The 13,929-nt window shown below is 40.4% G+C and overlaps 1 protein-coding gene across 6 annotated transcripts in view; it reads left to right on the top strand.

Moving 5' to 3' along the window:
- The window catches only part of mob2a (MOB kinase activator 2a), a 242,423-nt gene that overhangs the window by 211,332 nt on the left and 17,162 nt on the right, over positions 1-13,929 (top strand). For all 6 annotated transcript variants that reach the window (XM_043705942.2, XM_043705937.2, XM_087996589.1 and 3 more), the window contains one exon: positions 3,776-3,869. In XM_043705942.2, coding sequence (XP_043561877.1) covers positions 3,776-3,869 — 94 coding nt within the window. The remainder of the gene's footprint in view (positions 1-3,775; positions 3,870-13,929) is intronic.

The raw sequence follows: 13,929 nt of genomic DNA, 5'->3' as shown, positions 1-13,929 counted from the left end.
CCATTTGGATACAGAACTGGCTCAAAGGTAGACGACAGAGGGTGGTGGTGGAGGGTTGTTTTTCAGACTGGAGGCCTGTGACCAGTGGAGTGCCACAAGGATCGGTGCTGGGTCCACTACTTTTCATCATTTTATATAAATGATTTGGATGTGAGCATAAGTGGTACAGTTAGTAAGTTTGCAGATGACACCAAAATTGGAGGTGTAGTGGACAGCGAAGAGGGTTACTTCAGATTGCAGCAGGATCTTGATGTGGTGGGCTGAGAAGTGGCAGATGGAGTTTAATGTGAGTTGCTGCATTTTGGGAAAGCAAATCTTAGCAGGACTTGTACACTTTATGGTAAGGTCCTCAGGAGTGTTGCTTAACAAAGAGACCTTGGAGTGCAGGTTCATAGCGCCTTGAAAGTGGAGTCGCAGGTAGATAGGATAGTGAAGAAGGTGTTTGGTATGCTTTCCTTTGTTGGTCAGAGTATTGAGTACAGCATATTGGTTAGGCCACTGTTGGAATATTGCATGCAATTCTGGCCTCCTTCCTATTGGAAAGATGTTGTGAAACTTGAAAGGGTTCAAAAATGATTTACAAGGATGTTGCCAGGGTTGGAGGATTTGAGCTATAAGGAAAGGTTGAAGAGGCTAGGGCTGTTTTCCCTGGAGTGTTGGAGGCTGAGGGGTGACTGTAGAGGTTTATAAAATCACGAGGGGCATGGATAGGATAAATAGACAGTCTTTTCCCTGGGGTAGGGGGAGTCCAGAACTAGAGGGCCTAGGTTTAGGGTGAGGGGGGAAAGATATAAAAGAGACCAAAGGGGCAACCTTTACATGCAGAGGGTGGTACATATATGGAATGAGCTGCCAGAGGAAGTGGTGGAGGCTCGAGTCATTGAATGAATGAGTGCAGTTTATTTAATTTAATGAATGACATAAGCTCGAGTCGTTGAGTGATGTATTGCAGTTTGATTCATTGAAAGAATGAGTGAAGTTAATGAAGTGGTTTGATTAATTGAATGAAGGCATCTGGATGGGTATATGAATAGAAAGGGTTTGGAGGGATATGGGCCAGGTGCTGGCAGGTGGAACTAGATTGGGTTGGGATATCTGGTCGGCATGGACGAGTTGGACCAAATGGTCTGTTTCCGTGCTGTACATCTCTATGACTCTGACTTTTTCCCAGATTGCCACAGGTAGTGGTTTTGAGGAACATAAACTTTGGTGGGGAAAGCCCAAATGATCTGTTTATGTGCCATATATTTTATATGTGAGAGATGGATTATGTTCAGAAACCCAACCAAAACGTGAATATAATTTGATGTATGCAGTTAGGACTTGTCTTGATGTATTTTGAACCTCAGCTTGCTAAAATCAACTGATTCAGTCATATTAACCTTGGTGACAGTGTTAAATACCTTTTGGAAATTCAGAGGGGTCCCTGATCTACGAATGTCCAATGTAGGAACAATTGTACTTAGGAATTTGATTGCTTACATGTTTTTAATTTTAAAGATCTGACATACAAACTTTTCCTCTACTTATGAACAGCTGCTTTCTATTGTACTGCATTGTGCTCTGCCTTGCAGACTTAATCAATTTGTGAACAGACACCCGACAGAACCCTTTTGGAACCTGGGGACTGCCTGTAGCAAGTATACCACATCTGACTGGTTCCCCTTTATGTATCCTACTATATAATATTTTTGAAAAACTGTAATATGCCAATTAAATTCACCTTTCATTAACCATGTTGTCCAGTGTTCCCACTGCTGCTGAAGATGTGTAAATATTATGCCTACCTCTGCTGGTAATTACATTGTCTGATGACTGACCATTTACAGACTTGTAACATCATTGCCGCATAGAGTCGTAGAGTCATAGAGATGTACAGCACGGAATCAGACCCTTCGATCCAACTCGGCCATGCCGACCAGATATCCCACTTTCTAGCACCCAGCCCCTATCCCTCCAAACCCTTCCTATTCATATACCCATCCAGATGCCTTTTAAAAGCTGCAATTGTACAAGCCTCTACCATTTCCTCTGGCAGCTCATTCCATATGTGTACCAACCCTCTGCGTGAAAAAGTTGCTCCTTAGGTCTCTTTTATATCTTTCCCCTCTCATCAATTCTGTTTATTACTTCTTCAAAAAACTCAATCAAGTTTGTGAGACATTATTTTCCACGCACAAAGCCATGTTGACTATCCCTAATCAGTCCTTGCCTGTCCAAGTACATCGTGTCCCTCAGGATTCCCTCCAACAACTTGCCCAACCACTGAAGTCAGGCTCACCAGTCTTTCGTTCCCTGGCTTGTCCTTACCACCTTTCTTAAATAATGGTACCACGTTAGCCAACCTCCAGTCTTTTGGCACCTCACCTGTGACTATCGATGATACAAATATCTCAGCAAAGGGCGCAGAAATTACTTCTCTAGCTTTCCACAGACTTCTAGAATACACCTGATCAGGTCCTGGGAATTTGTCCACTTTTATGCATTTCAAGACATCCAGCACTTCCTCCTCTTTAATATGGACATTTTTCAAGATGTCACCATCTATTTCCCTACATTCTATATCTTCCATGACCTTCTCCACAATAATCACTGATGCAAAATACTTGTTTAGTATCCCCCCCCATCACCTGCGGCTCTACACAAAAGACCGCCTTGCTGATTTTTGAGGGGCCCTATTCTCTCCCTCGTTACCCTTTTGTCCTTAATGTATTTGTAAAAACATTTTGGATTCTCCTTAACCCTATTTGCCAAAGCTACCTCATGTCCCCTTTTTGCCCTCCTGATTTCCCTTTTCAGTATGCTCCTACCACCTTTATACTCTTCTAAGGATTCATTCGATCTCTCCTGTCTATACCTGACATATGCTTCACTTGTTTTCTTAATGAAACCCTCAATTTCTCTAGTCATCCAGCATTCCCTACACCTACTAGCCTTTCCTTTCATCCTAACAGGAAGATACAGTCTCTGGACTCTTGTTATCTCACTTCTTAAGGCTTCTCATGTTCCTGTGAACATCTGCCCCCCAATTAGCTTTTGAAAGTTCTTGTAGTACTGTCAAAATTGGCCTTTCTCCAATTTAGAACTTCAGCTTTTAGATCTGGTCTATCCTTTTCCATCACTATTTCAAAACTAATAGAATTATGATCGCTGGCCCCCAAGTGCTCCCCCACCAGGTACAGTACTAGTGGGTGCCCAGTACCCTCCTCCAGCAAACAGTCTACCCTTAGGATGAAGTGAAGAAAGCTAGCAAGGAAAAGTTCCCAATATGAAGATGCTGTAGTACTAGACACAGTGCCATGGTATTATAACTTCACAGTGCAAGAATCCATTGGAGGACATGGAAGTGCCCACCTACATAAAGTTCAGTCATTTATTCTACCTTTCCCTGCCACCTTTTACATTTTTTTTAAACACCTCCCCTAAATTACATTTTTGATTTAATGTTTATTAAAATATCTGCCCTGAATCAGAATTTTATGAAAAGAATATATAGTTTGTACATTCTTGAGTCAAATTAGAGAGCTTGCACCTTGATAAATTTAACGCTTTGCGAAGAGTTCAGTGTTCACTGAAGGTATTTGACTATTGCACGCCAATTAGGAGGTAATGATGAAATCATAAAACCAGGTGGCCCTTCATCTGATCATATTTTTTACTGTGTTCAATATAAAGTACCTTGTACAATTGATTTACAATCATTTTCATAAATGTGCCTTGTGATGTCAGTCATAAATGCTGTAATGTAACGTTTTTATTTTCCTCCTTTTTTTAGCAACAACATTCTTCAACCATATAAACTTACAGTACAGCACCATCTCTGAGTTCTGCACTGGTGACACTTGTCAAACGATGACTGTGTGCAATACGTAAGTATAATGTGTGACAGGACAGACTATAAACCCCATTGAAATATTTGTATGTGTGTTGATCCTCAAATATCTCTAAGGTGCATGAATATTCAATAACATTTTTATTTGCCATCCAATTACCTGAATCACTATGTATTTGATTTTAAAAGGCGATGGTAGTACAGTAGATCCTAGTATTAACTGGCACGGGTGGAAACTTCTTGTTGTTCAACAACTATTTCAATGAATACAAATATTCTTCAGTACAATCAAATAGTTAATTATAGTTATAAAAGTTAATTAAAGATTCTTTACATTTTGAATGAGTAACTTTGATTAGAATGTGAGCCTAAGGCCTGTAAGTACCTGCGTTTTGTGAATGTAATTTGTGAGACAATATGCAACATCATTGGACATTTATGTCCATATTTGCATTTTGTAAAATCTACTTGAGAAAAGGAATGGAAAATATTCTTCTTAAGGGGGAGAAAGATTATCATGGGTGTTCACGGCTACTTAGAAGTGATCTTATTGAATGACCAAGCAAACATGAGAGGCCATGTGGTTTACTCCTGCTCCTGATTTGTCTGTTTGTATTTCCAAAAATAACTATCAAGGTTGTTAGAAAATTATTACATATATTAGTTTTGCTTGGTACTGATCCTGTTTATCTTGTAAAACAGTGGATGATTATTCAAAGGGGAATTTACTTCCTAATGTTCTAACTTAGCCATACAAGGGCAATTAATTAGCTCCTTGTAATTGATAGAATATGTGAAGGTTTAGCAACAGTTGTTACTCTGTCGCACATACCAAGGAAGAGTGCAAATATGTGAAGACAGTTGTGGCCTTTCGTGAGATTTTTGGAGGAAATGAACTGGGTCATTTAAAGCAATAAATTAGCTCAGTACTTCCTGCTGTCATGGTCTATATGACTTCCTTTATTTCTTTATAGCCGCAGCTATTTGTAATTGCATCAGTTCCACTTATTCCCAACCCTCAACCCCATCAAGACCACCTCAGTTTTATTACTGAGTACTTTTATTTTTAAATGTTTTCATATTGGTGATTATAGGATGGGGGAAAAAAAGCAGCAAAATATTTTTGTGTCCTTCCTGCTTTACTATCGACTCTTAGTCATGCCTTTCCTTGGCTTTTGTTGCTTTTGGGGATGTACACATTAAGATGGCTCTGTTCTGTGCAATATTCTGGAATTTTCATTCGAATACACGATTTAGCTATCAGGTGCCTTACTTTTCATAAAAATAGAAAATGCTTGAAAAGCTCAGCAGAATCTATTTTTGTGATCTTGCTATCTTACTTCACAATTTGATGCAATGGCGGAGGATATATCTCTGTATTTGTGTTTTAATGAGAGTGATAACTTGAAACTAAAACAAACTGTTAGAAAATCTCAGCCGGTCTGGTGGCATCTGTGGAGAGAAATCAGTCAACTTACCACAAAATGATAAAAATAAAGGTAAGTGGGTGTCGCTGGCTGGCCAGCATTTATTGCCTGTTCCTAGTTGCTCTTAAGAAGGTGGTGATGAGCTGCCTTCTTGAACCACTGCCGTCCGCCTGCTGTCAGTTGACCCACAATGCCATTAGGGAGGGAATTCCAGGATTTTGACCCAGTGACAGTGAAGGAATGGTGATATATTTCCAAGTCAGGATGGTGCGTGACTTGGAGGGGAATTTGCAGGTGGTTGTGTTCCCATATATCTGCTGCTCTTGTCCTTCTAGATGGAAGTGGTCATAAGTTTGAAAGGTGCTGTCTGAAGGTCTTTGCTGAATTTCTGCAGTGCATGTTGTAAATAGTACACATGGATGCTACTGAGCGCTGGTGGTGGAGGGAATGGATGCTTGTGGATATCGTGCCAATCAAGCGGCTGCTTTGTCCTGGATGGTGTCAAGCTTCATAAGTGTTGGGCCAATATTCATTGAGGCAAGAGTAGAGTATTCCATCACACTCCTGACCTGTGCCTTGTAGATGATGGACAGGCTTTGAGGAGTCAGGAGTAGTATTCTGAGCTTCTGACCTGCTCTTGTAGCCACTTCGTTTATGTGGCAAGTCCAGTTGAGTTTCTGGTTAATAAGAACCTCTAGGATGTTGTGTGATGACACTGGGTAAACCCCTTTGCTAATTTTAAATCCAACACCTAGAGAAGCTCATCTTGTGCCGTAATCTGTTAAATTTCGCGAGGCAAAGAACTATCCCAGATTTCACTATTTTTAAAGTAAAAATTAACAGTTTTATTCTTTAAGTTCAACAGAGAACATTTAGAACCACTGTTTACAATTCCTTTCTCTTAAACCTATCTTTTACCTCTCACTCCACAATACAGTTCCAATTTTGAAAAGTAAACCTGATTAAGATTTACAAACACAAAACCATGGTTGAAAACCAGTCAGCTTTGTCGATTCTCCTTGGTCGTATCCTCTTCAGTCTTCTGCTGCACAACGTTTCTTATGTACAGGTACTTTTCAGAGAGTTATTTGGCTAGCAGTATGTACTTGTTGGTACGCTGAGGAACTCTTGCAGAGATGTCCTGGAGCTGAGATGACGACCCCTAACAAAAACTGCAATCTTCCTATTTGTCATATATGACTCCAACTCCTGCAGAGTTTGCCCCTTGATACCCAATGGTTCCAGTTTTGCTAGGACTCCTTTATGCCACACTCGGTCAAATGCAGCCTTGCTGTCGAGGGCTGTCACTCTCCCCTCACCTCTGAAATTCAACGCTTTGTCCAAGTTTGGACCAAGGCTGTAATGAGGTCAGGAGTGGCCCTGGCAGAACTCAAACTGGCGGGCATCACTGCGCAGGTTATTACTGAGTAGGGGTTGTTTGATAGCACTGTTGATGACATCTTCCTTCACTTTACTGCTCGAGATGGGTTGATAATCGAGTGAATTGGATTTGTCCTGCTTTTAATGTTCAAGACAAACGTGGCAATTTTCTACATTGTTGGCTAGATACCAGTGTTGTAACTGTACTGTACTGGAAGAGCTTGGTTGAGGGAGTGGCAAGTTCTGGACTTTGGGACTATTGCCAGAATGTTGTCAGGGCCCGTAGCTTTTTGCATTATGCAGTATCTCAAACCATTACGTGATATCACATGGAGTGAATTGAATTAGCTGAAGACTGGTATTTGTCATGCTGGTGACCACTGGAGGAAGCCGAGATGGATCATCCACTTGGCACTTCTGGCTGAAGATTGTTGTGTATGATTCAGCCTTATCTTCTGCACTATTGTGCTGGGCTCTTCCACATTGAGGATGGGGATATTTATGGAGCTGCCTCTTCTCGTGACTTGCCTAATTGTTCACAGGATGTGGCAGAACTGCAAAGCTTAGATCTGATTTGTTGTTTGTGTGATCGCACAGCTCTGTCCCCACTTGCTACTTATGTTATTTGACATACATGTAGCCCTGTTTGGTGGCTTCACCAGGTTGACACCTCATCTTCAGGTATGCCTGGTGCTGCTCCTAACATGTCCTGCTGCACTCTCCATTGAACCAGGGTTGATCCCCTGGCTTGATGATGATGGTTGAGTGGGGGACATCCCAAGCCATGAGATTACAGATTGTGCTGGAGTACAATTTTGTTCCTGTTGCTTGTCTATAGCATTTTCAGTCTTGAGTGGTTAGATCTGATTGAAGTCTGTCCCATTTAGCACAGTGCCACAGTACACAAGAGACATTACTCTCAATGGGAAGGCAGGAGTTCATTTCCACAATAATCTGTGGTAGTCACTCTTAGTGATACCTTCATGCACAGATGCATCTGTGGCTGGCAGATTGGTAAGGTCAAGTATGTTTTTCCTTCAGTTCCCTCACCACCTGCTGCAGAACCACTCTAACAGCTATATCCATTAGGACCGAACCAGCTCGATCTGCAGTCCTGCTGCTGAGCCACTCTTGGTGGTGAACATTGCAAAGGGGCGGCACGGTGGCTCAGTGGTTAGCACTGCTACCTCACAGCACCAAGGTCCTAGGGTTGATTCCAGCCTCGGGTGACCGTGTGTGTGGAGTGTGCACATTCTCCCCGTGTCTGTGGGTGTTTCCTCCGGGTGCTCCGGTTTCCTCCCACAGTCCAAAGATGTGCGGGTCAGGTGAATTGGCCATGCTAAATTGCCCGTAGTGTTAGGTGCATTAGTTGAAGGGAAATGAGTCTGGGTGGGTTACTGTTCAGAGGGTCATTATGGACTGGGTGAGCCCAAGGGCCTGTTTCCACACTGTAGGGAATCTTTTTTTAAAAAAAAAATCCCCCACCCAGAGTATATTTTGTGCCTTTGCCATCCTCCATGCTGCCTCTAAGTATTGTTCAACATGGAGGAGTACCGATTCATCTGCTGAGGGAGGACCATATGTGATCATCAACAGGAGATTTTCTTGTCCATATTTAACCTGAAGCCATGTGACTTCATAGGGTCAGGAGTCAATGTTGAGGACTCCCAGAGCAACTCCCTCCTGACAGTATCCCACTGTGCTGCCACTTCTGTTGGGTCTGTCCTGCCAATGGGACAGGACATATCTAGGGATGGGGATGATGGTGGTGGTGTCTGGGACATTGTCTGTAAGAATGGTTCTGATATCAGGTGACTTGACCCTAAACATTAACTCTGATTCTCTCTCCATGGATGCTGCCATACCTGCTGAGATTTTCCAGCAATTTCTGTTTTCGTTTCAGATTTTAAGCATTTGCATTTCTTTTGTTTTTGTTTGTTTCGTGAAAAATTTATATGCTTATGTAACAGCATTGATTCTGATCTTTTTGAAGTATATTAAGGTTACTGTACAGCTACATGTGGAGATTGATGTTAGATATTTGTAACACAAGAAAAATAACTTGGTCTCAAGTTATGTGCAAGCTCCCAACTGGTTTAACAGAGAAATTGGCTGATTCTTCCTTAAATCTGGAATTCTAAAATATTCATTTCATATTGTCATTATCCAGCTGTAAATTTTAGATTTAACCTGTGCTCAAGTTCATTTTTGTGATGGACTTTATTGCACTTGCCTTTCTTAATGTTTTTGTTGAGAATTCCACAAATGTTGTTTTGCTGTTTCTGCCTCTCTCCAGCCCTATCTTTACTGATTAATCTACACATTGGGATTTCTATAGTTGAACATGGTACCAGATTGACATTATCAGCACTTCTGTAATTAAGGCCTTATCCATTTGCTAACCTTGATGCTCAATAGAGCACATCAAAACTATTTGGCAGAATACTGACTATCCTGATTTAGACCATCATTCACTCTTGTTGAAACTTTATTGCTGGAACAGCACAGCAGGTCAGGCAGCATCCAGGGAACAGGAGATTCGACGTTTCGGGCACAGGCCCTTCTTCAGGAATCTGTCATTCACTCTGTCATGCATATACTTCCAAATAGATCAAAGGATACTGCTTTCAAATCTGAAAGCCCCTGATGCATCTATTACTCTGGAAATGATTGCTAATTGCTCTGCACTTATAACCAATTTAAGATAAAATTAAAAATCACAACACCAGGTCATAGTCCAACAGGTTTATTTGGAAGCACTAGCTTTTGGAGTGCTGCTCCTTCATCACGGGGTTGTGGAGAATGAGACCCTGAGACACAGAATTTATTGCAACAGATTGCAGTGTCATGCAACTGAAATGATATAATGAACAAATCTGGATTGTTGTTATTTCATCTTTTAGAATGGCTGCAGGTTTCTGTTCATTAATATGTAAATCCAAGAGTCTCTTTAAAGTCACCTTCTCGAGATAACTGGAAAGTTTAAAAACAAAAGGTGATATCTCAGCTGAGACAATGCATTGAAAGTGTGAGGTTAGAGTCTGGCTGTATCCCAATCTTGAGTCCGACTGGTTCTATTTCCAAAATGGAATGTACAAAATATTGCATGTATTGACTGCCTGCAGATTGTGCATTTTTTGAGCAAACTAGAATGTATCTACAAATATAATTCTGCAAGTATACATCCATCCCACAGACTTGTGTGAGTGCGTGTGAGAGAGTGTGTATTTGTGTGTGTGGGTGTGATTGAGTATAAGCCTTTGAGAGGATGTGTGTATGTGTGTGCATGAGAGAGGGTCTGCATGTGCATATGTAAGAAGAGTGTGTGTGTGTATGTGAGAGAATGTATAGTGTAATGGGGTCACCTGTAGTGTGACATCCACATCAATTTAAGATAATTAGTCAAGCTTAAAAGTGACACATTTACATTATATATTGGGACCTGTTTTAAAATAAAAGACGTTTTCAAAGCTTGAGTCTCTTCTTGAATTATCTCAAAGGTTGATGGGGTTTCCTATTGTTGCCATGGAGAAAGCAATTAGAATTGACTTCCCTACTAAACTTATGCATGCATTTGGGTCTGTGTTGCTCCTTTAAGGCAGTCAGTCAGGTGACCCAGAGATAAGTGTTGGGGAGGCAGTCTAAAGACTAGCTGTGGACTGAGAAACATGCAATGAAATATCCCCTTTTCAAGTCTACCTTCAGTCTTTCTCATGTTCTATTTTTGGCTCTAGTGTACCACAGGCTTAATATAATCAAACATAACTCCCCCACCCCCCAATTCTTAGTTTGAAATTGCTTTGATTATTTAATTTTTTTTCTGGCATTTTACCTGGTGATTGCAAGGTCATGAACATACTGCTACATTCCATATCGCCACAATTCCATATTTGAATTGTTCAAATCAACTTTACCTTTGACATAGCACTGAAATAGACCTAGTCATCAAGAAGTGACATCCTCTGTGATTATGATTCTCCTAATCCCCTGTTAGTCTCCCTTCTTCTGGAGCTCTCTGTATGGCTTGGTTTGTGTCTCTGTCTCTCAGTCCAATACACAGCACTACAACTGTACCATGAATAGGGCAAGGAGGTAAGTCCCAAATCCATTCCAGCTGGAATGGGTATCGAATCCCATGCAATTGGAATCAATCTGATCCACAGCAGCCATTAATCCAACTTGTTTCCCGAATTACTGTGTGAACACACATTTTCGTGTGTTGTATAGCTTGAAGCTGTGGATAGAGATGTTATAGGCTTCACTTTCTTTCCATTATATGGTTGACTAGAAATCTCTCACATGCTAGCCATTGCCAACAGCATATATTGGAAAGATTTACAAGGTACACTTAACCTATTTGGAATCATTTTAAGTCCAGTTTCCTTGACCATCAATACTTGGAGTATTGAAGCGAGAATTTCTGATTCAGAATTAAGGGTGCTACCCACTGCACAAGACCTGCAGTAATCGCCCAGTGCCCCAGCGTAAACCTTTTTTGTTCCTCATCCTTTAGTTCCTTTAGTTATATGCTTCATTGTATTCTCCATTCCAATGTTTTTATCTTCTGATTCATGCCTCCACTACACTACATCTCCCTTCTCCTTCCTTTTACCTTTCTATTTTGTTGTGTAGGTGCTGCACTTTAATTTCTCCCTAAATAATTCTAACTCTAGTCCTCTGCCTGATTGCAACTGAGTTGTGAGGGTACACTGTTTCTTTTCTATTCTTCCCCTCCACTGGTCAGTTTAGCTAGGTTGTGGACATGACCAGTTAGTTCTGAGACTGTGCCAGGGTCACTATTAAGGATAACTCAGTCAGGTTTTTAGTCAATAACAAATAACTGCTTTACTAACAAAAGGAAACTTAAAGATGCCAAGTTCATTGGCAAACATTTTGTGCTATGGGAGGATATTTACCCTTTTATTAAGAGAAAAAAGGCTCAAAAGTCTGAGAAACAGGAAATGAAAACTCTGCAGCATATTCAAAGTACTTTGGCTCAGTAATCAATAATCTCATGGAAAAAGGATAACTTGTGCATTATCCCAAATGGTGATCTGATTCCAAAGTTATACACACAGCTGTTGGCGTTGTTCTCATGGAAGTGTTGCAGCCGGCTAAATTCCCTTTGCTTCAGGCAGTGAGGTAGATTTCAAGGAAATCTCTTCAGGAACTCTCCCCAAGTAAAAAGGATTTATTTTGCTGAGTGGAGTTACAAAGAAAGAGATGGAATGAAGAGAGAGTGTGTGTGTCTCTCTCTCTCTCTCTGGTCTCATGTTGAGAGTTCAAAATTACACTATGTCTTATTCCATTCCCAAGCTGGGCCATGTGACCTATTTTTAAAAAATTCTGCAGACTGCATGACTGCATCCAAGCTCCTGCTTCCTGAGAGGTGCAACATTGTTGGTGTTGTATCAATGCATTTTCCTTAGCAAAGTGTCCTTTGTTTAAAAGATCAAGGTATATTTATATTGTTCCATATAATCTTTAAAAATATTTGGATTACATCTCTTCATAACACCCTGAAATCTGCTTATTTTTCTGAATGCTTATCATCCCTCAGCTCTGCTGCATTGGCGTAGTGCCCAGTTTTCCTACCTCTAAGAGTGCTGGGAATCGTGTATGTTAAAAACATTGAATGTAAATTGTTGACAATATGCCTTGAATCAGATATTGATGTTTGCTTCTACACTAGATCCTTTTAAGTAAAGATCTAAACTGCTTGCTTTGTTATCAGTGATGTTCTGTACCAGCTTGGCACTAATTCTTTTAAACAGCTCTCTCCTGCAGAGTTCATTTTTCAGTCAGGAAGGAAAAACCTGAGCATTGTAGCAAACTCTTGGCCTCATTTTGTTCCTGTTCAGTTTTAACTAACCATAAATTTGGGTCACCATAAAATCAGGAAGAAGAGAAATTCTGCAGTGTTCTGGCATATTCCACAATGGTGCATGCCTAATGTTTATTGGGACATTAACAATTACTAAGTACTGAGTTTGAGTATTGGGTTTTGCCTACCTGTAGTTTGGCCCCAGGAAGTGTTACAGTAATTGCTTATGCGCATCAAATACATTTTATTTCCTGCTATTTAATCAAAATCATCCTTCACGATATTTATAATTGTCAATACTGTTTTCTCCTGGATTTGCTCCTTTGGAGCATTATAACTGAAACCTATGTTATAACTGAAAACTGTACTGAAAGAGGAGATTCATGCATGTGAAAGAATTGTTTCTGTCTAAGTTGGAGCAGTTTGGAAATTGGTGTAGTGGTGTGCCTAAAATGTTGCATGAAACTGGATGCATATTAGTTGAGATAAATAATGCCCAATGAGGACACCTCAGTCCCCTGAGATTCTAATTAAATAAAAGCAGCCCAATCTTGATTTAATTTTGATGTCATTGAAGCCTCCACGTTTGCAGTTTTAAGTTCTCATGTGTTCTCATCTTTCTGTAAAGAGTCACACGCAAGTTGCTGCTCCTTGTACTTACATATCCGCCTTGTATAGTTTTTCATTGAGATTCTGCACAAAGTAATTGTTCTAATGAGTGCAGATCAATGGTGTGCGAAAGTTAGTTAAACCTAATGGACACCATATAACTTACTGTCTGTAGAATTTGTCACATGAAGTGGTGAATTTTTTAAAAAAAAGTATGTGTAGCCCTGTCTGAATTATATATAAACCTGTCTTTTGTTTAATGGACCTTGTTTGTAATCTGTGATTCATGGAAGCTTCTGCACTATCTCATATTGTTTAAAACCTGCAATTGAATGTGAACAAGCTGAATGCCTACATTGAATTTCTGGTATTTTGCTAAACAAGAGCCAGTTGATTGGTATTGGTGACGAGGTATTGATCTGGGGTAAGTAGCAGGTTCTGTAGGAGAAGCAAATCAATCTATTTCGGGTCTCTCATTTTACTCTTCTCTCTGCTCTTGTTCTCTTGCTTGATCTGTATATCATTTATCTGACAAGCTAAGCAGATGACCAGTTCTTTGCAGATATATCTTTACCTGACCAGCAGTGAAGAGTGGTGGCAATTTACGTGATCAGATTTTCCCTCCTTTGAGGAAGTTCATGAACTGTTCAGCTAAGACTTGCAAATGTTGAGGATTAAAGGTAAATCTGTGTCTTAGAACTTTACTTTATTGTTGCGATGTGCCCTCTATTTTGAGATGTTGTTATTTGCCAAGGATTGTTTAGATACTGGATGGAAGAATTATTATTCACTTCAGGTAATTTTCAAATTGTTAAAATAACAAAAACCCTAAAAGTAACTGGAAGCATCAGTGTTGC

This window comes from Chiloscyllium plagiosum, unplaced genomic scaffold (genome assembly GCF_037043375.1).
Source record: "Chiloscyllium plagiosum isolate Xiang-an unplaced genomic scaffold, Cpla_swu_hap1 HiC_scaffold_18, whole genome shotgun sequence".
In the NCBI taxonomy this organism is placed as follows: domain Eukaryota; kingdom Metazoa; phylum Chordata; class Chondrichthyes; order Orectolobiformes; family Hemiscylliidae; genus Chiloscyllium; species Chiloscyllium plagiosum.
This window is presented reverse-complemented; position numbering and strand designations above follow the sequence as displayed.